The sequence below is a fragment of the Crocodylus porosus genome, unplaced genomic scaffold (genome assembly GCF_001723895.1).
Source record: "Crocodylus porosus isolate Cpor-Errol unplaced genomic scaffold, CroPor_comp1, whole genome shotgun sequence".
In the NCBI taxonomy this organism is placed as follows: domain Eukaryota; kingdom Metazoa; phylum Chordata; order Crocodylia; family Crocodylidae; genus Crocodylus; species Crocodylus porosus.
The window spans coordinates 15,080,592-15,105,696 of record NW_017728906.1 but is presented as its reverse complement, the minus strand read 5'-3'; the positions used below and the strand labels follow the sequence as shown (position 1 = coordinate 15,105,696).

Genomic DNA, 25,105 nt, shown 5'->3' with positions numbered 1-25,105 from the left:
GAAGAGAAACCATCAGTCTGTTGTATCCATTTAGCTTTAACTCATCTCAGTAAGAGAAAAATATAGAAAAGAATTCTCTGGTCTTTTCTCCTGATCTCCTGGCCTCTTTGTTCCTCCAGGTACAAGTCTGATCTTTTTTTGACATTTTAATTTTAATGTATTTTGAAGACACTTGAAAGGATGAATTACTTGTTCTAACTGTGGTTATCTTGAAAAAAATATTAAAATCACTATTTTTATGATGATATAACATCAGTCAAAAACCTAAAATACCTAAGTAGTATGGAATACTATACTTCTAGAGACAAGTCCTGACAGCCTTATTCATACTTTACAATAGTTGGTCCACATTGCATTACCAGTTATTTTTCAAGTTAGAATAGGCACTTGACCCATAAACACAATCTGCGGCTTTAAGCTAATTCTATTACTTTCCTCTTTAACATAGTACTGTATACATTATATATAATGTTGAATGAGGCCTTGAATTGGGACTCAGGAAAACTGGGCTAAATTTTTAGCTTAGAGAGAAAAATTCCTAGGTAGGGGTTCAAGACTTTTTGAACTAGTGACTTCAAACTTTCTTTTGAACTATTTTACACCTTTATTATCAGACTTTCAGTTGTCTATGATTTCAACTTATACAGACATGTAAAACTCCTTGTGATCTATTAACCCACTCTTGACCACTTACCATTGCTCTATTGACCACTGGAAACCACTGATTTAAGATAAACCATTAATTTCTTCTGTGTTTCTGTAAACTGGGGATGATACTACTTTTTTCCTCTCTCTTGTTCTGAGTTTTTTATTTTATTTGTCAGTTCTTAGTTTATCTACTGCCAGTGGAGTCCTAAACAAAGTCCTTTTCTCATTTCAGTAATTCATATTAGAGAGGTCTAATTGAAATACTATAGGTCTAATTGTGGGTAACCCCAAATATGAATTGATGTAATGTTGTCTGTAATTACTGAATAGTTCCTATACAAATAATCACGTAATTCCTTAAAGGTGAAACTTTGATTTAAAAAAAAAAATATATTCTTTTCTTACTATGGAATTTTTACCTAATTTCATCTTGACACAATTTACATGTTTTATTAAGTTTCTGTGACAATGTAGAGTGAGATATATATATATATATATATATATAATAAAAGCCGAAGTCTGTTTGTCTGTGTCTGTAACACTTTATTTACACTCTGATTGGCTGACAAACAGCCATTCAGAGTGTGAAGAAGGGGACACAGGGGATGAAGCAGGAGGGGGGGCTCCTCTACCGCCCTGCTTCTTGTAGGTAATGTGAGGGGGAGTGGACCCAGCCCCCAAGAAGCAGGGGGAAAGGGGAGTGGGGCTCCATCCTTGCCTGATCCCCCTGTCATTCTTGATGGGAAATTGGGGGGGGGGGGGTGTAGATATATCTAGATCTTTCTCTCTCTCTCTCTCTATATATATATATATCCATAGCTATATATCTATAAATAGATAGATAGATAGATATCACAGCTTTCCTGAGTCCCAATTCAAGGCCTTATTCAACATTATATCCACTTTCCTCATATATATATAAAAATCAAGACATGGACCTGCAGCTTTATTCACCATAAAATACATTCATTCAAAAATGTAATGCATAGACACAGTAAAAAAGTGGAGCTAGAAAAAGCAGAGGTGAGTGGAAACTATTCAGTCTTAGAGCACCCATTTGTAGTAATTTGAAATTAATTTAAAATTAAATACTGCAAGAATCCTGACACAAGAAAAAAACTCTTTAATTTTTTTGGGGGGGTTGTTTTTTTTTTTTTTGAATATTATTTCAGTTTTAATTTGACATTGGTGGTACATTTTATGCTGCTGGCCAATGATAACATCAAACTAGATTGAGCTCTTGAATATAGGTTCTTCATCATTAAAAAAACCCCCAACTATTCAATATGTCAATTTATTTGTGGCATCTTGACAGGGTTAGAACACAAAAATTAAAACACTTCAGTTACAATACTTCTTTTTTTTTTCCTAGTAACATAATTTTCAATGATTAGTCATCTCACAAAAACATAAAACCCCATTGCTGGCCTTATCATAAGATCCCACCTAAATCATTCTTTAATACACAGCATGTATACCGACTGACATCCAACCCCTTGTCCCCCAGTGTCAAATAAAAATATGAAAATATGAGCTTTGCAGAATGTCGGAAATGCTAGTATGGCATGACCTCTTGTAGACAAAGAAGGAAGTGTGTTCCAGGGACGTTTGCTGCACATATCTCACTTGTTAATATGAAGAGAGTTTGAGCTGTGTAGTACTTTTGTTAATCTCAAATGTGACAGAATTGCAAAGGGAAAAAGATAGTCCCTTATGTAAGCGGTGAGAGCTTTGTTGGTCTAATCCACTATTTTGGAATTCTCCCCAGAAACTTAGTGGGCACTAGTGTAGCTCTTGGAATTTGATGGTATATGTTTTTCCATGGAACATGCTGCTCAGCAAGAACAGAGCTATAAACTGCAATTGATTCAGTTTTCAAATGGTTCCTGTGTGCAACTCCCTATAACCATATGTAATCCCAGTCTCAAGGAAACAGAGCTGTAGTAGTATCAACAACTGAACTAAAAAGAAAAAGGCTGTGCTATTCTAGCTAAATGCAAATGGAAAATATCTTTTTGATTACCGCTGCTAGTTGAGTTTCCCACAAGCAATCTAGAGGATAAGAAAATGCAAGGATTGCCACCCAAACAGTGGATGTTCCTTTTTTAATTTTGGGTATCACACTTACCAAATCTTTTGCCAAAGCTGTACTACTGTACTGGCTACCATTTTGCTTATCTAACTCAAAATTCTGGTTCACCTCTTCAGCTACAAACAGACATTCAAAAAGTCTGAGCCTGAATTGATTCAATCTTTGCAGGTTAGTCTAACCTAGCTAGGCTGAATTGGTTTGTAACTGCACAGACATCCCAGACATGCAGGTAAATGCAGTGGCTCAGTTCTTACCTTATCAACCCACCCCATTACCATTGCTTTATCAGTTATAGTAATGGCAGCTCTGAATGTCTGTTTCTCCATTTTTCCTATAAACTTCTGCCGATTTCATCCTTTGGATCCATTCGTCATCCTGCGTACCCAGTCCTTCCACAAACTCTTCGTAATATGCACTTCTGTTGGGCTCTTAAAAGAAATCAGCCATCAAATTATGGCAAAGTTGTAAAACCATCAGGAACTGCTGACTTTTTTTTCTTTGTATAGTAAAGTGTCTAATTGTATGGCATCATCAAAAACTACTGTGTTGTCCTCATGGTCCCCACCTGGTTTTCTTCATACTATTAAAAAATTACATCATGTTTCAAAACTGAATGTGAGATCTTCTGGATAGGGGTTGCATTTGCAAAGAGACCCTTCTAATCCGAAAACATTTTGATGTTACAACAGTGCAAACAATAAATATTAGTGTCTAAATACTCAAACCTAATTCTGTTCCCTATGAGTTCAAATAACAAGTATAATGTAGAGCAGAAGTGCTGCCATGTGTCTGTGTTGTTGTGTTGTGCCGTCTTTTATCTCTTCTAAAATAGGAGAGAAGCATTTTATTTCTTTTAGTTTTTATGGTAATTTATCTTCTTTCATCTGCTACTGAAATCTAGTGCTTTTAAGATTAGAAAAGACCTATAAAACTTTCAGCTAAACTGAAGGGACATATAATTCCTAATTCCTAGCTTCGTTGGAGGAGGCGGTAGAATTCAGGATTCTTATATCTCAAACCCTTAACTTTTTCCTGTGTCCCTCACACTATCAAACATTGTTTAATAAAACCATAATGAGCTCCCACATCTTATCATTAAAGTGTCTTCCTACAGTTAGTACTGTCTAGAGACACATGAAACTTCTTAGAATCATGGACATAGTTTATTCTCCTTCTAAACTCTTTTTAGCCAAGCTGTATGTCTTGCATTATGAACTAATCAGAAGTTAGTCTCCATTTTTATTGTTTAATTAAGGAGCTAGCCCGTATCAGGTGTGCATTTTTGTATAATGACTTTCTGTCCGTACGCAAAAATGTCAAGCATATAATTGCCATTTCAAAGTTTCATAAATCTGAATCAATTAGTAAAAATAAAAATTGGGTGGCCTCACATCCGTAAGGCTTTATGATCATTCAGTTTTTCAGCTAAGGAGCTGTTGTCACATGACATTCAAACCACATGATGTCTTTGTTCACTGCCAGTTTCTAGGAATAACACTAAATACAGCTCCCTTTGGATTTGAAATCTCGCTAAATAATTCAGTACTACATATTACAGTCTCTGATTAAATTTTGCACAGAGTAGTGAAATTGTTTTCCATATAGGTCATCACTCAGTTCAGCTTAACGCTTAAAGTCTCTTTCATTCTTGCTCAAGAGTACCACAGGGTCCATCCATCATTATCACTTTGTCTTTAATTTTTCTGTCAGCCTTTGTCAAGCTTGAAACAAAAGCCTTTATGGGCTTTCATTTTAAATCCGTTATTGCCATTGTTGTCTGGATCTTGCTCAATCTTTTTAAAGTACAAGTTGTGTTTTACTAAATAACTCTTATATTTTTCAGTCGATCAGATCTATCTTACATGTAACCTGTTTAACCAAAACAGCAGAAACATCTCACATTTCATTGAAACTGAAGGACAAATAGACAGCCAGATCCTCAATGGATGTAAATGGGCACAGCCTTAGTGACTGAAGTGAATTAATGAATTAATTCTGTTTTATTGAGCAGAACTTTGCTCAGTACAGGAAAAGGAAGGTACCAGGGACCTTTATTTTTGCTTCCTGATTTTCAGGATCAGGCTGTCCCTACCCATGCTTACAGGTGCAGCTACACAGCTGTGTATTCTGACACAGTCTTAATGGATAATCCTTGGATCCCTCTACCCATTATGCTTAAGGCATGATTAACCAGTTAATCAGACCTTAAGTGGTCACCCAGGCACAGGTCTAATAAAATTAATGCCATGGTAAAAAGAGGAATAAACTACAAAGTTATTCCACAAAATATGTGTAATAGCTTTGAAACTACTTCCTATCCCGCCACTAATTGAATGTGTGGCTAGGCACTGCTGTGGCTGGAATCCCCTTCAGGTGATTGGAGCTCTCAGCTGGGAGGGCCCATGTGCATGCCTGAGCTTGGGAGCTTCCAGCTGACAGGGCTTTCAGCCACAGGGGCCCCATGCACCCCGACACCTGAGAGACCACAGCAGCTGCAATCTCCTAGCCAGGGAGGGCACACCCCCCTTTTGCTGGGAGATTGAAGCAGCTGGGTTCTCTAAGCCATGGGGGCACTCCATGCACACCCATGGCTGGGAGACCACAGCTGCTGCAGTTTCCCAGCTATGGGGGAGCATGGGGTGCTCCATGGCTGGGGCATCATAGCAGCTGCAATCTCCCTGGTGCAGGAACCTCCAGGGCACTCCTATGGCTAGAAGCGTGGGTTAGCTGTAGGGGCTTCCAGCCATGGGAGTATGGTGAACCCCTACAGCAGGGAGCCCCATCATCTGACCTGGTCTCCCAACTGGGGAAGCTTGCATCTTGCTGGTGCAGGGGGAGCCCCAGATAAGCAACAAGGCATGATGGGATCTAATGTGTGATCTACACGTAGCACCTCCTACCAAATATGTGTGGCATGGCAGGAGGTGCAGCTGTGTGGATCATACATTAGATTCCATCACACCTTTATCTGTACATATTGAGGAACTCCTTAAAGCAGTGAATGGAAGAAGGTCCACTTCCTTTCTCTGTACTACAGCCACCTGACAATGACACTAATGCAAGAAAAGAGAGTCCCCCCACTGATAAAGGAATTCTCTTCTGGGCATTTGCAGTTAGGCTGTGGCACCTCTATAGCTCCCAAGAGGTACAAAGGACCATTACTCAGTTTGATAATATGACCCTGGGGTTGCCAAGTGACCAGGGGGGTATGTGTACCCTTGGGGGTACTTGAAAAGGCACTAGGGGGTTACAGGTGGGTGGGCAGGGACAGAGCACTATCACGTACCATCCTACTTTGCCACATAGGCACCACCTGCCTGGTTGGCTCTGGGGGTCCAGCTGCAGGGGGTACACTGATCCAAAAAGGTTGAAAACCCCTGATAAGACCAATTTATTTTAAATGGTATGATGTAGCCTATCCAGGTTCTACTGTTTGAAACTGGTTGGTTTTCACACCACTTAATTCACAATGGATAGCTGAATTAAATACAAGCTATTCAGCTGTTCATTGCAGCTTTTACTTCAAATGGCCTATTTCTCCAGTTCATCAGCAGTCCAAAATAGCTTTTCAGTGAAGTGGCCCTTCTTCCAGCAAGCAGCTGAAGCTCCTCAGCACACCATGCATCTGGTTGCTGCAGCTGTGGTGGTTCACAAGCCCTCACATTTGCTGGCAGGTAGGGAACCTAACTCTATAAAGTAGCCAGGTTCTACTGTATTATACAATTTATAGGAATATATTTCTATAGTAAAACAGAGACTAGAGTAGGGGTGGCCAACCTGCAGCACAAGTGCCACAAGTGGCATGGGCAGCCTTTGTGTATGGCACATAGTAGATCAGGGAGGGGCAGGCAGCAGACAGTGCAGGAAGCAGAAATCCAAGCAGGAGATCAGGCAGAGGATGGAGATTGAAGTGGCACTCAGGACGGTACAGAGCTAACATGGGGCATGCCAGCCAAAAAAGGTTGGCCCCCACAGAACTATAAGTCACAGCCTGCCAGTATGTGACAAATGGCACAATTTTTGCCCATAAATCTTTAACAGTTTAGTTCTTTACAAGCTCTTTAAGTTTGCTGTATTTTAGCAGTAGCAAGGGTATTACAGTAGGTGATGAAGGAAGTTCTAAAATAAGTACCTCATTCCAATTAATGACAAGGAATCTTTGTTCTCCTTTGTTGCACTGTATCTTTGAAAAACACAGGTAAATTATGCAGAACTATGACATTGTTAGAGCTCAGTGTGTTCATTTTTACAAAAGGAATATTTTATTTTAAAAAGTACAGTATTGGGCTGCATACATATCTGCATTAATCAATAAAATATTAGTTAACCAACTATACAAGTATAAATTGAATAAATTAAGTAATAGAACATATTCCAACTCAGTGGTAGTAGAGGGAGGAATCAAATTTTAGTAACATAGTCATGCATGTTTACTACATGATATTTACTATAGTCATGTATAGCTTTGACTGAGTTTGGATCAGTCCCGACTGCCTGAGACTAGGAGGTCCATCATGCTAATGTGCTTTAAGCTTCTGTAGTCAGCAGTAACCTGGAAATGACATATATGTCTGGCCATCTGTGGCTGTATCCAGATGAGCAGGGGTGTGAGCTTGCAGTGGCACAAATAGTAGTGGCACAAGTTTGTCCTGCTTACTTGTGCTCCAGCACACACCCCTACACATGTCCCTTGTTGTGAGACATATTGTCCTGCAGTGGGCAAACTGCCTATGTCCAGTTCTTCCTGACTCCCAGCCAGGCTCCATGTGCTGTGGCCCAGCCAGCTACAGCCCAGCAGACCCTGCACTCGAGCTAACCAGGGAGCAGCCTGTAGAGACAGGGGAGCAGCCAGCCCAGGGTTTCCTGCTCCCCTGTCTTGAGGTACACTGTGCTCTAGCTAGCCACTCAACTTCCTGGGCTACCTACTCCCCTGTCTCTGTGTTTGTACTGGTGCACACTATTTTCATGTACTATGTGCTGCTTTTTTTCCCCCAGGGTACTTTTTTGCTACTGGGAAATCCTGGTAGCAAATGTTGTCCCCCTGCTACAAATTAGCAGTGCCATACACAGTTTAACATGCGATGCAAGCAGTTTGTGACACTACAAAAGAGGTTTGTGATGCCACAAATCACATATGTCTGCATGTGGTCTGTGACTCCCAGCCTGAATGAATTCTCCATACCTGGGTTGGTTAGGAACAGAATGAAGCTCAAACTCAAACTTCTGGAACTGCAGGAAGGCATCTTAACCACTCTACCACTCTGGCCCTCAGACATGATTCTTAGTTAAAAAATGTTCCCAAACTCTGTAACCTGACATGGTCATAATGACCCCAGCTTGAGATTTATAACAACAACAACAACAAAATCATATTATTGGTTGAACAAGAAGGCCTTCTGTACCTCTTGCTAGAAAATTCCAGGGTCAGCAAGTTGAGGAAAGTCTAACTCAAACACTGTTTTGCTCAAGAGAGAGACACAAATCTATTCTATTAAGATATTTGCTGACAAAAGAATAGGGAAGTACTATCTAATCTCTTTTATAGTGGAACTCTAAGATTTAATGTCTCTACATAGACATAAATAGGTAGCTTTTAATGTTTTGAGAAATTAAGAAATATATTTGTGTCCTAAAAATTAAAGAAATCACAAGTTAGTCGTCCAGAACCAGAAACCGTAAAATACTGTTACCTGTTGCCTACATGTAAAGCAGTAGACTTCAATTTATCAAGTTAAAAACACACTGAGTATGTCTACATGAAACACTTTACTGAGCAGTAGAGCTAGTTACTGCACGGTACGCGTCCTCATCTACACGTGCAAACGCTTACTGCACAGTAGTTGGCTGTAATCATAAGTAAATTTGCTACCTGCAAATGCAAGTATTAAATTTACTCATGATTGGTAACTGCAGTAGTGTACATGTAGACATCTGACTAGGAGCAAATGTGCCCCAGGGCAGCAGGAGACGGAAGATTGCTCCCTGCCCCAGGAGCTGCCTGCTGCCAGGATGGGCTATGCAACCCTTGCCTGTGGTCACAGGGCTAGCTCTGCAGTCTCAGGGATGGTGGTAGGAGACAAAGATCTCCCATCCCTGCGATGGGGCTCAGGCTGGTAGATAAGGATCTCCCATCCCTGTGATCACTGTTGGGGCTGGGAGTTCCTTGCTGCTGGGGCAGAAGGACGTTGTCCCCACCCAGGCTTTGGTGGCAGAGCATTCCTGGCAACAGGCAGCTTCCAGGGCAGGGGCAATGTCCCAGCCCCTGCCAAGAGGCAGCTGTCTCCTGGTCCCTGGGCTAGCACCAAGGGAGAGCCAAGAGCTCCCCCTGGCTGCTGCAAGAGCCAGTTGCATGGCCATAGGGAGAGGGAGCATTCTGCCTCTAGGAGCAGCAAATGTGCTTCTGCATCCCTGCTTGTGTAGAGAGTTGTCCAAGAGCATTTATTTTCGAGTAGCTTACTTGAGAGTAAACTGAATTTAGGACTGAAATACTTCTGCAAATGTTATTCTTCATCACAGCTATGCTGTGATTTGCGGACAAAATGCAGCCTACAGAATTTTCAAATGAGTCATTTTCACTTTCTGTAAAAATAGATATTTAGTTTCTAGTATGAAAATGAAAACATGTATACATGTCAGAGACCCATGCTCAGGCAATATAGTGAAACACACCCCACCCACTCCATACACCCTAAGATGGGTATGAAGTGCAAAGCTCTCTCAGGTCACCCCCTAGTGGGGTCCTCAAATATTTTAGATGTATCCTTACTGTGCAATATGAGTATTGATGTACTAAATAAGTGAGAATACCATGCAAAGCTGGTGAACATTATCAGCAAGAGCTAGATGTTTCTAGAATCTTGAGAAGATTGAGATGTACCTGAGTATTTCTGTAAATAAATAACGTATCTTCTCTTCATCTAGTCTCATTCCTGGTCGCTAATTCAGCATTCGAGTTGCATTCTTCCAGTAACTGCAAAGAATGGGCACAACTAATCAACTGTTGATGTATTTTGTTATAAGAAAAAGCAAGAATAAGTCAACATTGTGCATTTATTTTTACTTTATTAATTTGTACATTAATTTGAGTTTTTAGTCTGGTAATCTGCCAGTTTGTTTGGTGTCTCAGAGCCTGGATATCTTGTTTTGGACACTAATTTTTTAATAATCTAAATTTTAGGTTTTTTTCTCTGTGGGATCAGCAATTAATAACCTTAGAGTTAATATTTTTTATTAACCTTATTCCATCAATATTGTAACATTGAAGTGTCCTAATGTTAAGTAACAAGGATTAGTTATATAGTTAGGATATAAGAAGGATGTACTTTTTAAATCTGAAAGATTGAAAGGACATTTTCAGACTGTAGGAGGAACTAACATATGAAGGACTCCTGAATCCATGGGTAACAAATAGTACATGGTAATCTCAATAGAGCAATGTGGGAACATTGTGAACAAGTTTAGTAGAAAGTATAAATGCAATTGACAAAAGTTAGCTATTGCCATTTGCTACATCCTGTAGTACTGAGATATCATACCACAGCAAGTGTAAGTTTTGTAACTAACTTCTATATATAAGGTGGAAATGCAGCATTTTTTCAATATATCATTCTTTGCACTAATTCTATACATTATGCTTTTTTTTATCCTATTTGAAATTACTTTTTTCCCAAAATGCTTGTCTAAAAAAAAGTTTCTTTTGGGGGGAAATAATTGTATTAATCAAAGCATGTATTTTTTTAGCATGTTCATTCATTTATAATGCTCGTTAAAATCAGTTCTGTTTAATTATCATGACAGTCACACTCCAGGCAGTATTACCATTTTTTTCTTAATGACTAATGTGACTACACTGTCTTTTTGAAAAGCCTGTCTTAATTTTGCTAGCTCGGGAATATTTCCTACTGGAGAACAGGTGTAAACATCAGTGCACAAAAGATGAAAGGGTGATCTCATGCAGTTACCTGATAGCTTCCGAAGTGGAAAATTCTGCAAGTACAGATTCTGCAAAGAATAATGGTGCTCTACATCGTAGGCAGATGAACAGAGAAAATTTTGGGTGACTCATAGGTGTTAACTGACAGAATGACAGGGAAACATTTTAAATGGCAAAACAATCTGTCATCCAGCCTGAAAACAATGCAAGCACATTAAATCAAAACTAAGGATGATAATTAGTCAATGCTGAACTTAAGAAACCTGTTCTTGAACTGTCTCTCCCTTAAGGCCAAAAGCTATGAAAAGTTGAGCTCCCTCTATTCCCAGTGACATTACTAGGAAGTAATGATGCTCAGTGGCAATTATCATCAGTTAAATCTCTTTCAGCAACATAACAAGACAGACTGTGGGCCAGTTTCTGATCTCTTAACTACAGTGAGTTACATCTTGCTTCAAAAGCGACCCCAGTGAACTCAGAGATGCTGTGTGGGGAACATGGATATTGTTCACCATAAGGGCATCAAAAGTGTGGTGTAGGTGATCTGTGCCAGATGCTTTTAAGTTCCTTATTAAAGTGTTTCTCTCTCTTTTTCTTCCTCTTTTCTTATTTACGGTCTGTTCCTAGACCGAGAACCCTGATCTTTATTGATTAGGTAGTGCAGATCCAAATACTTTTGATATATCCATTTATTGCCTTCCATTTATTTAAAATCTTCCTTTCAAAGAATTTTGGTTACGGGTTGATATTGCATTTGGCATTTAGTGTATTTACATGGAAGATGACATAGAGACAGAGATTTTGTAAACTTATTTTGCACCCCTTCTGCACATCCATGTAGAAATAAAAGTAATGATTTTCCCAAATGTTGGGTTCCAGATGAAATATAGTGGGGGTTATTAGATACTTATGGATATGAATGATAATTAAAATACATCTTTGCCAGCTAGTCAAGGTAAGGATTTTGAAATGTATTGTGCTCTGAATCACAGCAGACAACTATCTTAAATGTGTGGGAAGAAGACAAGCAAACTGAAAAAAGTGGCTTTTAGAGTTAGTAGCAATTTTCCCCTTTTTCCTTCCATTGAGTCTGTCTGAAAGTGGGTGTGTTTAACATACAGCCATTTCTCGTTAACATGTGTCTATTTATTTTAGCGTTGTTTTCTTCATCTCCCACTCTGACACAGCATGTTTCATCTATATTTGGTTTCTATTATATGAGACATTTAAAATGGCTCAGTGAAGAAATGGATTCTTGTCACTTAAATATTCACTCTCCTGATCCTTGGAAACGTTATCATTTTAACAATGTTTTACATTCTGGCCCCTGGAAGTTTGATTATAAAAACAGAGAGTGATATAATGTCAAGAATTTCAAGTACAGGTACAGTGTTGTCCCTGTAATAATCTGTGTTAATCATGTTTTAATTTATACATTTTTTCTACATACTTGTATTTACAATTTGAACCATTGTTATGCTTCTCCTTTGTTAGCATGATATGATTTTATTTTATATTTTTTTCCACTCACCAGATGTTTCCAACACTTTGCTTCCCACCACTGTCATCCCCTCCCTTACCACTGCAACAGTCACAACCACTGTAGCCTTAACAACCAGCACAGCCCCATCGGCAACAGCCATCAGCACCAGAGGTACAGTATACTTCTTTGTTATGGCCTGAGAAACACATTACAAATAGGATATTCTAGGTTTTAAAACTCTTTAAAGGGAATCGAAATGCTAAAGATAAAATCTGAACATTTTGACTCAGGATGTGCTTGTATGAAGTAAAAGTAATCCACATGACAGTAGTTAATGTGGTGAAAAAAGGGCTTACTAAAGTACTGATCATTCTTGTTCTAGTGATATGTATGTAAACTTTGGCAGGGTGCCTTACCTGTATACATTTGTCCTTTTTAATGTTTTAAATTTAATGTTAAAAATATAGTATTTTAAAATAAACATAGTTTATTAATTAATTTTGGTGTTAAGCAAGGTAAATATCTTAGGCTTGCAATTGCTGTAGAAGTAATCTCACTTGATATAAAATGGAGATCATGCTATTTCACTCTTGTTAATATTCTAATTTTGTCTTAATCTTCCTAAAACTGTATTTTAAGAAAATTGTCCTTGTACTGTTCTGTCCTCTCCGGGATAGCTCCAAGGCTGGTTTTGATTCATTTGGTCCCATATACTGTGGATACTCTATATGTATGTGTCATAATATGTGTCATATTTCACAAATTAATATCTTCTCTCACTAAAGAGCAGTCTTAGTGTGTTTTTAAAACAGAGGCAACCTCCAAGTCAAAAGTGGAAGGAGGCACTGATGACTAAAGGAGAAGGAAATACATTTAAATACTCCAAGGACATAACCCTATAATAAGCTATAAACCTCTCAGAAAAGCCAGGACAAAGTTTTAGTAACCTTTCCCTCTAGAAGCCTTGTCATGATAAATACATGAAGAACTGTCTGCCTTGGAAGAATAGGATATTTTCTCGAACGTGTCTGTTGTATAAAGTTTAGACCTGCCAGACAATAGTATCAGTAGTGATTTCATTAAGAGTAAATTCATATTTTAGTACTATGACCTTTGCATGAAATTAAACCAGCCTAAAATCTTAAAATATGGTTTTATTTATTAAACAGTGCTGGGTAGAGTGAAAATATGTCACTTTCTTAATGAGAAGAGATAGGAGAAAACACTGCAAGAATGCTTACCAACTGAAACAAAGGGAAATGTAAACAACAGCAGCAGCCAAGTGCCAGCTGATCATCTACTAGTTTGAAATGTGGAATGTTAGAAAGTGGAAGTTTCCTATAGAAGGAACATTCTGCAGCATGATAGTGATCAGCAACATGTTCAGTATAAAGAAATGTGTTTTAGGGAATGTGACTAATCATCCTATCTTTTTGAGGGCCAAGGCATTTTTATTTTTAAGGTTAGCTTATGATGTTTGGAAATTGCCCTGGGGTACCTGTACACATGCTCTGGGGTGGGGGTGGCGGTGTTTTAATTAGCGACTCTCCGGAGCCTGCAGCATCTTGTGTATTCAGTATTCAACAAGCTTTAGTTAAAGCACCTCGTCTGCCATTTTGAAATGTGGGAATGCTGAATAAAAGATGCTGCAGCATGCTGGAGTGTTCTGATTAGAACACTCCAGCAGACTCACGAATCTAATCAGAATGTATCGGGGCACGTGTAAAAGTATGCTTTATGCTCTTGTTGTTATTCTGAAGCTGTAATAACTGAGATACAGTTTAGAAATTGTATATTTACCATTGTTATATAGGCATACTGTTATCTTTTAAGATATTATACTGTAGAAGCTCACTCTCTCTCTGGCTTCTTGAAGTGCTAATTTTGATTGTTCAAGTGTATCATGTAATGGAATAGAGTCAGGAGAAAACATTCTTCTAAGCTTCAGTTCTAGTATATAATAGAGTATTAAATCTGATGTTAGAAGGGCAGGGAGAAACTAGCTGAAAATCTAAAGGTGAGAGGTAATTTGGATGAAAGTGATCACAAAATGATAGAGTTCATTATTCTTAGAAAATGTTGGAAGGAGAAAAGCAGAATAAGAACAGCGGTCTTCAGAAAAGCAAATTCAGGGGACTGGTAGAAAGGCTTTCTTGGAAGGCAATTCTAAAGAGGAAAAAGAAGTACAGGAAAGCTGATGTTTACTGAGACAATAGCAAACTATCTTCATGTAGGGAAAAGATAGAAAGCTTAATAAGAGGCCAGTGTAGTTGCATCAGTATCTATCTCTTTGTGGGCTTGAGAAATTAAAAATAAATCATACACGATGTGGGAAAAAGAGTACAATGACTAACAATGAGTAAGAGTGTATAGAGATAGCAGAATCATGTAGGGATGTAATCAGAAAACTAAAATTCAAAATGAATTACAACCAGCAAGAAGTATAAAAGACACTAAGTTAAAGATTTGTAAATACATTAGAAATTTGAGGAAGAAAATATAGGTCCTTTATTTAACTCATTTAAAAGATGAAACAAAGTCTGAAATGTTAGTTTCTTCCTTTAGTCTTTACAAAAAAGGTGACTGTGATCAAATGTTTAACACACGCAAAAAATTAATAGGCTTGGGATGCCAGAGAAAAGGGGAGAAAAAAAGCAGTATAAAAATATTTAGCTATGTTAAATGTATTGAAGTTGTCCGAAGAAACTCATCCTAGAGTATTTATGAAACTAATGAAAACCATCTCTGGACTATTCACAGTTGTCTTTAAGAACTCAGAGGACTGGTGATGTTCCTGAGGACTGGAGAAAGGCACTGGTTTTGCCTATCTTTAAAATAAACTGAAGGGAGAACCTAGAGATTTATAGACTAGTCAGTCCAACTTTAACACCTAGAGGAAAAGAAAGTGATAAAAATACAGCCAGCATGGATTTTTCCAGAACAAAGCTGGTCAAGCTAATCTAACTCTGCTTTTACAATGATGATTAATGTTTACAATGGTGGTTAATGCTTTTACAATGATGATGAATGATCACCTAGCTAACTTAGTGGAAAAAGTGTGAGCCATAGATACTTGACTTCAGTAGAACTTTAGACACTGCCCCACATAATATTCTCATAAGCAAATAGGGATTTATAGTCAAGATGAATTCAAAAGTTTGGTACATAGCTGGTTGAAAAATGGCACATACAGGAAACTATTAATAAGCATCCTTTAAAACTAAGAGGTCATTTCAGTGTGTTCTGGGTCCAGTTCTTTTCTATATTTCATTAATGAGTGTGACGATGGAGTAGGGAGGACATGTATAATATCTGTAGATAACATTAAGATGTGAGAGCTTGAAAGCATATTGGAATTCAGAATTATCTTAATAAATTAGAAATAGTCTAAAATCAACAAAATGAAAGTTTTGAAATATGTAAAAGGTTCTTATGAATTGGACAGTTATCAACTGTTCTCCATGTCTGCTAGAAGAAAGAAAGAATTAATTTACTTTGCAGCAAAGAAAAATGAGGTTAGATATTAAAAACTTTATAACTGTTTAGGTGCTGAAGCACTGAAACAAGCTGTCTAAAAAAGGTGGTATATTTGATATTACCTCAGTGCAGAGGAATAGTTAAGAAAACCTCTTGAGCCTCCTGCCTGCAGTATTCTGGTTTTAGCACATCTGAAACACTGGCGTGCCTACATGAGATACTTTACAGTGAAGTAGCATAGTTTACTGTGCAGTAACTATTTTCATCTATGGTCATCCGGCCACCAGGGGGTGGGAAATTAGCTTCTGGGGTCAGAGAGCACCTGCTGCCAGGGTGAGTTTCTCCATTAGAGCCCAGGTGACCCTGCACAGGCAGCAGGGAGCTCCAAGCTCCCTGTTCCAAGATCATGATCAAGGAGCAGAACCTGGGAGATCTTGATCTCCCTGACCGCAGTTTGCCATCCCAGTCAGGGAGCAGAGGGCAGGTCTGGGAGATCTTTATCTCCCAATGCCAGCTCTGTGGTCATGGTGCTCGGGTTGGAAGATCCTTATCTCTCAGCTCAATCTCCACAACTGCAGGTCTCGAGCTGGCAGATAAGAATCTCCCAGCACAGGCCCTGCTGTCATGGAGCTGGTGTTGAGCGATAAAGATCTCCCAGCACCAGCCCCACAGTTTCAGAGCTGGCACTGGGAGTTTACTGCAGGTGTTGGGTGGGAAGCCTGTTCCCTGCCCAGCTCTGTGATTACAGAGCTGAGGAGCTGACTGGGGAACAAACTCCCCAGACAGAGCCACAGAAAAGCCCAGTATGGAGCACACCTCTAAAGGTTTGATGGATAAGTTCAAACAAGACTCTACAAATTACCAATACTTGCCTGAACCTCATCAAATCTACTGAATCTTTTGGACCTGTATTACCTTTTTGCAAGATTTTCTGTATTTCGTTATTTCAAGCCATGCAAGCGACACCATGTAACTCAGCTTTTCCATGGCATTTCTGTTTCTTAACCCAGTAAGAATCCAAATACATTGGGGCATAAAATTCATAGGTCATTGAAGTAGTGTTGAATCTAGAAATATGTCCAAGTGGCAGCCCGTGAACTGTTAGTGGCCTCTGAAGGGCCAGCATGTGGCCTGCTGGCACCCTGACAGAGCCCCCTGACACAAGTAATGGCCACAGCAGGAAGTGGTCACTACATGTCACTTGCACAGTCCACACAATGAGGAGAATCCCAGGAGGCCCCCCACGGTGTAGCCTCTGTTATGTGCAGCACGCTAGTGCCATGTGTGTCCCCAGTCATACTGAAATTGGAAAGCCCTGTCATACCTCATGGATTCTTTAATAATTAAAAAAAAGACAAACAATTGACATCAAAGTGTTGTGATTTCAGGTTGTCTTTATTTACCTACAGAACAGAAAGCAATATGAAAATAAGATTACTAAATGTATTTGGATCAACATTATATTTAATATAATCCCTGCCTAAGTATATTGCATTCACTTAGATGTGCATATCCATATATATTTGCCTTGATGCTGAATCCTGTATGAGTTAATGAGGTTTTCTTGCTTATGCATTACACATAAGTTGGAAGAGCAAATCTGATGTTGGGAAAGAGAAATCTTCATTATAAATTTGCCCAGGAAGTCTTAAAGCCTATCAACTATGTTCAGGTATAAATTACATAATGGCCACATCTACACATGCACTTAACTGCAGAGTAAACTAATGAGCTGTGGAGTAAAGCGTCATTGTGTACACGTGCAGTGTTCATAGGTTGCAATAGATTAAGCAACACTGCAGTAAGATAGTATTGCTGGGGACAGTACTATCTTATACTGGGATAATTTACTGTGCTTAACCATGCATGTAGATGATAACCACAGGTGTAAATTGCACCTGGTCAGCCCAGCCAGCTGGGGGCCAGACTCCAGCCAGCTACTTACTTCACAACTCCACACTTTCAGCACCCTAGCAAGCCTCTTTGCCACTCGATGCTGCCACCTGGAGTCTGACCCTGACCCCCCATACCTCCTGCCAGTCCAGGTCTGCTCCACCCCAGCTCAAATTGCAGCTGTCCCAGGTTCACATGTAGATACTGCATCTGGGAGTAGCTTACTCTGGTTCAAATTGCTCCAAAGTTTTTTGCTTCACATTAATTACATGTGTAGATGCACCCAATGCGACCCAAATATTCAATATAAAGAAATATAGACCAGTGTTTTTCAAACATTTTAGAGCATTGGCCCCATGTCAGCTTTCAAAATGTCTCCTAGGCCATCATATACTCTTATCATCTAAGTTTTAAGTGAAAAAATTACCTAGCCATGAGCAACCTGGTGGGATACGGATTTCACAGATAAGACTGTGATTTCATGGATGAGACATGGTCCATGAACTAAATTTGGAAACCACAGACCTGGAGAACTGAAAGAGAGAAATACACAGTGTGTGCATAGTGTGTGTTTAGAAATTAAATTCATATTATTTATAAGGACAAAACCCTGAGGCAGTTGCAGTCCAGGCAGATGTATGAAGAATCCCATATATGTGAAAAGAACTGGAATAGCAGGGACTTTATCAACTATTTACAGTTATGGGGGAAAGTGTGGCCAGAGGAATGAAGAGAGATAGAGATCTTGACCTTCCTGTATTCTGGCATTCTTCACTGTTATAGCCTAAGCTGCAAAGATTAAACCAATAAGCAAATGAACAGACATTCACTTATGATTCAGGAAACACAGCCACATGCCTGAAGTGGCTCAAGTAAGAACCTGGGGGAGGGGTTGGCCCTTGAGCATGGCACCCTGGCATGTAGCCAGCATAGGCTGTGTGTTTGCTTCTTCTTCCTGCTGCCCCCAAGGCCTCTGGGATTTGCAGTCCTTACTTACAGCAGCAGAACTCTGCAAGGTTACTCATCACTTCCTCTTCCTTCTTCCAGGTGCCTCTGGGATTTGTAGTCCACAGTCATAGCCAATACTAAGTAAGCAGGGCAGGGCAGGACAGCTTTGTAGTCAGGGGAAGGGCAGTTTAACCCTCTACCCTGGTCCCATACCCCAGCAGGGGTTTGCCTGGGGAGGCAAGTGAGCCAGTCTTCACTGTTGCAGCACGGCCCAGTCCAGCCCAGGGCTGCAAAATGTTGGGATGCTGGGGGACTGTGATTTAACTTGAATCAGGAAGGGGTCTGGAACAGAAGTTTCATAAACCAGTTTGACCTAAATCAGTTAAGTCTGATACTACATTCAACCAGGTTTATTATCTTAAACCAGTTTCAGCCATTTTGAAACTGGTTTATGTGCACTGAACATCTATTCTGTTACAGGTTTAAACCAGTTTCTGATTACTTAAACTGGTTTACATGCAGCTTCTGTCCATAACCTTAATGACTGCTGGATGGCATTAGAAGCCAACACAAGTAAGAGCACCACAGAGTTATTTGTTGTGGGGAGGAAATCTGTTTCTCAATGGTTTCATAAATGGATGCACATAAAATCAGCCTATGGTTGGTTGTGTATTTCACCAATAATTGCCCTCCCCCTCCCCTCCCCCCTGCTCCCAGCACACATACTTTTAATATTCTCTTTTTGCTGTAGCTAAATATTTTTCTGACCTGGCAAGGCAAAATAAATAGATCTTGAGAACCTTTGTAAATTTGGTTTAAAATGTTAAAGATTTGAAAAGAAATAAATAAACAAAAGAAAAAAACAGGGGAAAATTAATATTCTGTGAACATCCAGACAGTGAAAGAGAGAAATCTGTTATTTAATATATTCAATTTTACTGCTTCTATCTGGGTGATTCAGTCTCGACTGACTCACTTGTGAAATGATCCTGCCACAATGTTCAAAGCTTTATATAGCAATGCCTAAAAACATCTCCAAAAGTCATTGCACATAACAGAGGATACTGTGCTTCTCTTAGGCAGCTGCACTAGGAAGTTCCAGAGTTTGTTTAATATTCAAGGTGCCTAAAAAGTCAATGAACATTTTTAAAATTTCACTGCACCTCCATGCCTTGCTGCAATTCACTTATTTTGTTTTTCGGCTCTGGTATAAAGAGGAAGGCTGCTTAAATGAGATCTGTTGAACTAAATTTAAAAATGGTTTACAGTAGATTAAGGAAGTTATTGAGGGTTTGATCATTTTGGTTTAGTTTAAATTAAATGTGAATATTTTTATTTTATCATAGAAAAATTCAACAATCAGAGCTGGAAAATTATATTACTTTCATTTTCTTTTCCCCCCCTTCTTTTTTATCTTGCTGTTTGTATGAGAATGAAAATTGACTAGAGCACCTGTTTCATTAAAGCAAGTTAAACTGTAAGAATTACCTGGGCAGTGCTTCCATTTCCCAGCTCTTTTGATATCAGAATAATATTCAGTATTACCAGTTCTTCGCTTGTGCCTTCATTTTTCTTCCTCATGATCTGATTAATGTACCTCAGCACTTTGAGATATCGACTGAGAAATAAACCACAAAGCAATGAGAGTCATAGCACATACAAGAAGAAAGGAGACTAGCATTGTTAAACAGTGCCTGAGATAAGGAAAGGCTTATATCTGAAAGATAGCTTCTGTATGTTTGCTCACACCCACTGCTAATAATAAATAGAGCAATCATTGTCTCATGTTAAAAGAAGTTTTGTTGTACAACTTACAATGCAACTAGTTATTTTATATACTACTTTATAAGTAACTTGGGGTGGAGGAAGGGACTGGCAGATCCAGGGTAGGGGTTACAGAGTTGGGAGGAGGGAGAGGAGCTTCCTGTCTGGGGGAGGGGGGTTGCTGAAAATAGCCCCTTAAAAATGAGCAGGTCATTTTTCAGGTGATTTAAGTCTTGTGAATGTCTGCATGATTGGGCATTTAGATCCACCTAACCTTGATTAGGTCAATCTAATTGTAATGCTTGTTTGTATCCAAAGTCTCCATCTGACATATCTAGATTCTCAATGCATCCTTCCAACAAAGCAAAAGACCCTGGGGTAAAAATGAGGCAATATTAAAATATCGTTATTATTATTATTATAAGTTATGAATCCATGGTTGTAGTCTCATAGTAAAGATGTTATACACATTATTTAGGGAAAAAAGGTCACAGCTTGAAGATCTATCCATATCCTTGGTTTAGGATGAATATGCCTAGGTCTCCTGGAAAATGGCAAGGTTGGTAAATCACTAAGTGCTTATTAAAATTGGAAAAAAATATGTTAGAACAACATAAAAATTGTAATTGTCTTATCTTTTTGTGTGAACACAGATAGTAATTAGCTTTTTAATATTACAGCCACAGATATAAAGTAGTTAACGTATCTGTAAAATCAAACTTTTATATAGCAAAACACAATATTAGCAGCAAGCTCAATCCAGAAAAGGCCCAATATATATAGAACGTTAGGGAACTGAGATCCAAGGCTAAAATAAAAGACTAAGCCGCCCTTCTAGCAGCAGTAGGAGACATCAAACTCTTATACAGAAGTTCCTAAATAATTGTACCTTAACATAAAAAAGAAGTAGAATTATTTGCAGCTTTGTCTCTTTTTCCACAGATACCTGCCTGTTTTCCCTGACTCCTCAAAGATGGTTACAGTACTCTTCTGTTTCTCTCAGCAGAAGAGTTACCTTGCATCTGTTGCCTATTCTAGAGATACAGGGGAGGGAAAGACTAAAAATCCCAGATCGTCCTTCTCCTCTTGTATTGAGACAAAGCAATAGATCTATAATGAATGTGCTAAAATCTATACTGCATCTCAAGGGAATTTTCTCATCTAATCATATCTGCACATCCTTATTTGTCTTTGCCTTCAGTGGCTCCACAGGTTTTCAGTAAAAGTTTCAGATTACCAAATACCTCTAGAAGTTTTCCAAATGATTATGAGTCCTTAGGGCCCATCTAAGGGAAATAGATTATTCATTCCTCAGAAACATTTAATTAGGGTGTCATCCCAGAAGTAACTCTTAGTAATAGAATTAACTTTTCAACTTCTCCAAGCTGACACTGTTAAGACCAGCAGATAGAAAAGTAGCATCTTTCAAATTCAAAAAGATCTGAGAGAGGTAGTTAGTAGGGCTTTGCAAAGCTTTGGTCCCTGATTTGATTCGGCAGAGATTCAGCCTGATTCAGTGGTGAATCTCCAAATGGAATTGGGGGACCCTTTAATCTCTCTGAATCAAATCGGAACCCTCTGAATCAATTTGGAGAGATTCAGAGATTCAGACATAGACACAGCTTTAAATGTTTTTTCTACATACCCCTAGGTAGCAGGGGCTCATTGGTTCTGCGATTCTGGGGTGCATGGAGTGTCCCACAGAAGCATGGGGGGCTCCCTGGCGTGCTTAATAGCAGACCCGGAAGTGGACCAGAAGCACTTCCGATCCACTTCTGGGTCCACCGGGGAGCACGCTGAGGGCCTCCCCTGCATCCCTGTGGCTCAGTGACTGGTGCCTCCTCAGTCTGGGGTGGGTGCACCTGGGGTCCCCTGCAGTCGATTGCTGAGCTGGGGGGCAAGAAGAGCCCACCAGTGCACTCCCCAGCAGACCTGGAAGTGAACTGGAAGTACTTCCGGTCCACTTCTGGGTTCGCCACTGACCACATGGAGGCCGCCCCCCCGTGGGATGCTTCATGCACCCCAACATTGCAGTGATCATGAGCTGCACCTGCTACCTCAAGGTATGTAAAAACAACTTTTAAAGATGTCTCTGTGTTCGAATCACTGATTCTCTGAATTGGCCTCAAATCTTCAGATTTGGATTCGGCTGAATGGAATCGGGGACAGTGACCTGAATGAACTAATCAGATTACTGTCCCTGATTCAGGCCAAATCCGAATCTGAATCTGAATTGAATATGACCCACTTCTCACGTCCCTAGTAGTTAGCCGTTTTATTTTGAAGTCAGACAATAAGCAAAGGTGTGCCTTACAGACAGTTGAATCAGAGAAGCTTTTAAGAGCACAGCTTACTTTGTTAAATGCTATGGATGGGACAGAAAGCAAGCTGTCAAATACTGATCTGAACACAAAAAACAGAAAAAGGGTAAGGTAGGAGAGGAAGGAAGGAGAAAGGGCAGTATTGAGAAAGGCAAAGGGGGTTGGTTGAAGGGAAGAGTGCAATTAAAATATAAGGACATATAAGGGTCATAAAAGTTGATCTGGGTAATGGGATAAGAATCCAGGGTCCCTGTATGGACCATGTCTAACACAATCAAGTCGGTGGATAATTTCTTGTTTTGTAGTTTCATGTTCATTTTTAAAACTCTGTTGTTTAAGCACACTGTTCTAAGGTCATCAATGGAATGTCCAGGGAGGTTAAAGTGTTCTACCACAATAATTTCTGTATTTCTGAACTAATGTCAGATTAGTGTCCATTCATTTTGTGATTCTGATGTGGAAAGCAGAGGAGCACTGTAAGAAGGTGATCATATATGACATTGGTAGAGGAGCAGATGAATGCACCTTGTTTGTTATAACCCATGTTATTTGGTCCAGTGATGATGTGGTCTGGGTTGATGAAGGGGTCTAGCATCTGGGTCTATTGCAAGGCTTGGTGCCTTGCTGAGAATAAGCGTTAGATAGTCTGCTTGATGGAGAGACAAGGTTTGAGGTTGGGGTGCTAGATATAAGCCACAACAGGTTTGTCCCCCATGGCTACCTTGAGATGGTCATCATTGTACAAGTGGGGTTAGAGTTCGTTAATGATGTGTCTAGGGTGTTCAAGCTGGGGGCCATAGATGGCAATCAGAGGGGTTCTGGTGTCCATGTTTCAGGGTTGACATTGTAGGAGGTTGGAGCAGGGTCTGAATCTGGTTCTGGTAATATCTGTAGCTATGATTTTGGGATTGCACTGTAATCATTAATCTATGATTGTGGTTAATGTTTAACCACAAATGAAGGTGCATTCTATACATCAAAGGGCTTACCTTTGAAACGAAGACAATACAAGTGGAACATAGATTACAACATAAGGTTACTGACAACATGAGGGAATGGAAAAATAATATTACCATCAATCACGAAAGCAGTTTGCTCGTCTTGAAGAAACACTTCAGCAAGAGCAAACCAATCCAGCTGTCTGCATCAAATAATCAATTATTTCTAGGATAAAGTCTGCAACACCTCTATGCCAAGGACTGATTACTCAAAGGCAAGCCTTCATTTGGAAAGAGTCATTAACTCTTTGATAGCATCTATTAAATAATCTGCAACAAAAGATGAATGGAATGTGCAAATATGAGGGGATTTTGCACATACATTTAAGAAAATGAAGCATAAGTTTTAAGACCTGATTTTCTGCCAGAAGGGTTATCATTGGCCAAAACTTCAGCACTCTTAGGTAACTATCACAAAATACTTGACGTTGATGACCTAGTAAATATTCCATTGAATCCTCACATAGCTGGGTTCCTGAAAGGTATCTGCAATTTAAATCCTCAGGAAATTCAAAGATTCCTAACCTAAGCTGTGACCTAATCAATTTTAAAGTGCATAACAGTTACTAGGAGAGTTTCTGAAATGAAAGTCAATCAAAAAGACAATGCTCCATTTTCAACAAACAAATTATCGTTCTTTGAAAATTACCTTCACAGAATTTATCACAAGAGTTGACCTCACCTACCACAGGTTGCAGAACAACATATTACATTTCTTTCTGGCTAGATGTCAAGTGCGATTGGTAAAGAAGCATAGCATGTACATAGATCATTTAAGGTATGAATGGAAAGAGCTTGTATCATCAGTGTCTTTTCAGTTTTAATACTGAAGTCACCAGTTGCTGATAACTGCAGTCACTGAAGAGTGTAAAGGGCAGTACTATCATCTGTAATGATCATTTTCATCCAACCTGACATGTCAAAATGTTTCCTACCTGTTATTCATGTATAGAGATTTCTAATAGTAAAGAATAAATGAGACATGCAATATATTTCACATTCACTTCATAATTGAGATGGTATTGTGATGCTCTTTTTCATTTTAGTTAGTACCTAATACATAGATATAAATCCACAACCTATGTTTTACAATACTATTCATAGATTAAAACCTGTGATTTTATCAGGGATCATTAGGTCAGCCAGTCTAACTTCCTATGCCACTGAGGCCATGGAATTTCACTCAAGTGTTAAGTGTCAGTAACTTGTGCTGGACTAAAACATGCCTTCCTGAAATATATCCAATCTTGACCTGAAGACTTAATGAGACAGAGAATCCACTACTTTCCTTGGCAGTTTCATCCAATGTTCAATTATCTCCTGTGTTAAAAATATGTTTCTTGCTTCTCATTTTAATTGGTCTATTTTTAACTCTTATGCATTGTTTTTCACTATACCTTTTTCCACTGTGCTATTTGGCAATTGGTATTTTCTTTTCTTTATAGCCTGTGTGAGTAAAGGCATGATAATCTGTCTAAAAAATTATCAGTTGTATTTCATTTAATGGGAATTAACCCATGAGTTTTGGAATCTTAATAAGATCATCTT

General features: G+C 39.1%; 1 protein-coding gene across 2 annotated transcripts in view; it reads left to right on the top strand.

The window, feature by feature from the left end:
• Positions 1-25,105, top strand: part of CADM2 (cell adhesion molecule 2) — a 339,304-nt gene that overhangs the window by 244,673 nt on the left and 69,526 nt on the right. Inside the window, exons 8-9 of one of the 2 annotated variants that reach the window (XM_019528733.1) lie at positions 12,208-12,327; positions 21,181-21,706. In XM_019528733.1, coding sequence (XP_019384278.1) covers positions 12,208-12,327; positions 21,181-21,461 — 401 coding nt within the window. In that variant the 3' untranslated portion in view covers positions 21,462-21,706. Of the gene's footprint in view, positions 1-12,207; positions 12,328-21,180; positions 21,707-25,105 lie in introns of those variants that run through there. The other variant, XM_019528734.1, reaches the window with a different exon arrangement.